The 3,408-nt window shown below is 48.0% G+C and overlaps 1 protein-coding gene across 1 annotated transcript in view; it reads left to right on the top strand.

The window, feature by feature from the left end:
- Nucleotides 1-1,944: 1,944 nt before the first annotated feature.
- Nucleotides 1,945-3,408, top strand: part of Pmar_PMAR019015 (hypothetical protein) — a gene marked incomplete at its 3' end in the record, with an annotated part of 1,951 nt that continues 487 nt past the window's right edge. The window contains exons 1-6 of the mRNA XM_002778796.1: nucleotides 1,945-2,179; nucleotides 2,226-2,255; nucleotides 2,315-2,425; nucleotides 2,480-2,805; nucleotides 2,856-3,192; nucleotides 3,244-3,368. Coding sequence (XP_002778842.1) covers nucleotides 1,964-2,179; nucleotides 2,226-2,255; nucleotides 2,315-2,425; nucleotides 2,480-2,805; nucleotides 2,856-3,192; nucleotides 3,244-3,368 — 1,145 coding nt within the window. The 5' untranslated portion in view covers nucleotides 1,945-1,963. The remainder of the gene's footprint in view (nucleotides 2,180-2,225; nucleotides 2,256-2,314; nucleotides 2,426-2,479; nucleotides 2,806-2,855; nucleotides 3,193-3,243; nucleotides 3,369-3,408) is intronic.

Here is a 3,408-nt window from a genome sequence, read left to right as displayed (position 1 = left end):
TACTACTACTACTACTACTACTACTACTACCTACTAGCCAAGTACTAGTACTACCAAGGCTAGTAGATACCAAGAAACGTGCTCGATTAAAACCTACAATTTCCTACCTCTTCAAGTAGCGACATCTTGGCCTTGCCAGCACTTACGACTTCTTCTTGGAGATCTCTCAGTTTCGCTGCAATGCTCATCCTCAGCGTATCGGCCACCGAATAGGCGACAGCCGATTGCGTACCAGCATCGAGATCAGAATGTTGGGATGACCACCAGCATGAATCTCGGAAGATACCTAGTATGCCAGGAAAGGATCAAAGCCGGACTGAACTGGGAAACATATTTCCCTTGTAGAGCTTGATCGTTATAAGATTGTGAACAATTCATCAACGGTGACAACAGCTCATTAGCGTTTCCTGTACATCGAATGTATGCTATTCCAAGATGAGTTGCAGAAGCGCCTCAAAAGTCATTCACCAATAACAGAGGTGAATAAGTTCAGCTTCGCCTTCTGGATGCAAGGTCGTATACGCTTTTACTATCTTGCTATTCTCAATAACGACGTGAGAGCCACTGCTAACACTCCTAGGTCGCGGTGAATGAAAATCGAGACTCATAAAAATGTCATTACTATCGTTGCCATCCTTGAATGTAGAGGTGAACTCTCGACCATCTTGAGAGGTAGCATCACTATCTTCCCCATGGGCCTCCTCAGTGGCAGAGTGGGTGGTGGTTTGGGTACAGTCGGGGATGGCAACAGAACCGTGCTTGAAGCGTCGTCTTCGGGCGCGGGACGATAAGGACGGCGTCCTTGCAGAACGATAGGTAAGTACCTGACAGTTTCACTAATTATCATATGGTGAAAATAGCCAAGTGGATAATGTTCAGGATTCACATACATAAGACGTGGGATCGATTCTCGGGGTAGACATATTTCAAATGTTGGATTTCGAATCTGGAGTTCTGACCAAGTACCAGTGCATATGGTCATCTTGCAAACTTACATTTATCACTGACATCATTCCTCATAAACTCCTACTAATACCGCCACTACTACTACGACTATTACTGGCTGATTCAAGTCCATCATCCTGGGAGAGAGCCTGGATCTCCCTGAGGATCTCCACGAGCTCGTCGAGACATGAGGTGTTGCCGAATACTCCACGACCGGCGGCATTGGGATCAAAATTGTCAACGAGTAACGAGGGTTGCGCACTTGCGTTGAGGAAATGCAAGATCGCAAGATGCAATCTTGAACCGCTTTGAGGCGTGTCCAAACACTGTCACTAAACTTTGTGTCCTAGATCACTAAATTTTAGCGCGCGCCATTATAATCGATATAAAGCGCAACTTCGTTTCAACGGCGGGAATCGTTTCAGGATAGATTCGTTAGGTCGTCAAACCCAACCCAGGTACCCTGTTCGTTTCAATGCATACAGCTGGTCGGTCACCCAAGCAAACTTCCATCACAGACTACTTCAAGGTTTGGAGCCGGAGAAACCCATCAAGCAGTACCTGTGAACTAAGAATTGTAGATGACGAAGCTGGTTATCCAACCTTATCTGTTTACGGGTGGATGAGCAATGAAGTTTGGAGAATTCTCAAGTGAGCAACCTGGAGTAAAAGCAGTGTCATGGTTCTCCTGTCAGTTTTGAAACTCCATTGCTAAGACCAATATTCGAGCGGAATACCAGCAGAGACTACTGGATAATTAACACCAGACCAACAGGGGAGAAAAAGCCGATGCATGAGATCGTGTCTGAGTTATCCCGTATAACGGGAGTAACGGCAGTGATCGAATGAGAAGAGCTTTAATTTTGTCCAGCATGTGCCTGATACCATGGTGAAGTTGATACTATACCGTGCATGTGTGGTCGAACCATCACAGCTTGAATTTTGTTAATAACAGGCTCGTTGTATGTCGCGTTTGCTTCCGAAGCAATGCTTTGCAACAGTTGCTTCTTCTCGTACTATGAGCGGTTCCAATACGGGAGATCAAGAAGTCAGGAGAGCATCTTCACAACCCGTCATCTACAGCGAGAGAACACGCTCAGCCAACCGCATCCCACTCCGGAGGCCGAGACGCTTTAGAGAGAGCTACGAGAGACTGACAGCGAAGAAGCAACCTGCTGGAGAAGTCTTGAGAGAGCAGTTGGAGAAACCGAATGACTTGAATGATGAGGCCAAGGTATTGCAGGTGGTCGGCTACCCAAGCAGTGAAGTCTTAATTTCAGATCCCAGAACTTGGCAGCGAGAGCCAAAGCGTGAGTCTCTTTGACGTTGTTTAAGTATAATTCGAGCGAAGTTGAGTTTTGCATTTCAGGCAGGAATGGTCGGCGAATCGACGAAGTCTCCGGAAGTGTCGTTTCACCATATTAAATTCGTGGATATCTCAGGGATGCCGCCTCGACCCAGGAGTACTTTGCCACTTGGAGTGAGCTTTAGCATCTGCAGTGGTTTAGCTAAACCATTGACTCTTCTCTTTTAGACGTTGGTCTCAGAGGAGGTGATGAAGTCAGACAGTGAACAACCGGATCCCAGCCGGCCATCATTTTTCGAGAGTCCCGTGAATGCACCAGGGTGTTCGCTCGAGGGCATAAATTATTTACTGGAGGGGTCCATGTATAACGTTGTTCCCGCAATGGAGACCGAGCGAGAGGAAATGTCCATGGATGGCGAAGACGATGAACCAGTAGAGAAGAGAAGGAGAGGCCCTGGAGCACGCTGGACGAGAACACACGTTTTTAAGGACGAAATCGAAGCCGAGGAGTGGCTTGGAGCTCTACAAGAGCAACAAACCTACGCTGTGCTAAGGTAGGACCTCCACTGTGAAACTGAGCTGAAACTGAGCTAGTCTATCTCAGAACTAACGTGACACAGGCCGGGTCGAAGAGGTATATGTATTGCAGTTCCTGTGGTCACCCAACTCCCAAGCGGCGGAGCGGGGGATCTGATGGGCCAGCGCAAGCTCCCGTGATGATTATGCTACATTTTTTGGCACACAGCTCAGCTGTCCATGCCTATTCCAACGGAGAGGCGCACTACCATACAGAAAGGCAGCCTCCGGGAATACAGCCCGCGCTGAAAGAACTGGTCGACCAGCAACTAGATCAGGGAGTGTACAGCATTCCAGTTATAATGAAAGCATTGAGGGATGTTACTGGAACGCGGAACGACGCCGACCTCCCAGGGTACCGTCAGGTAAGACGCCGACCAAATCTGTACCAACTTCCACTCGAAGTTGTTATTTAGGTGGAGGGTTATGTTCGCAATCGGAAAATCGCCTTGCGGGGTGGAAGCGTGGTACCAACCAACGGGGACCTCAAGACTCTGGCTTGTCGTTACTCGGAAATTCCGCTGGATAGTGAAGATGCCGGGTTCGTGGTATGCTTAACATGAGGCTTAACTACACAACTT

Source organism: Perkinsus marinus (assembly GCF_000006405.1).
Source record: "Perkinsus marinus ATCC 50983 genomic scaffold scf_1104296948168, whole genome shotgun sequence".
In the NCBI taxonomy this organism is placed as follows: Eukaryota; Perkinsozoa; order Perkinsida; family Perkinsidae; genus Perkinsus; species Perkinsus marinus.
This window is presented reverse-complemented; position numbering and strand designations above follow the sequence as displayed.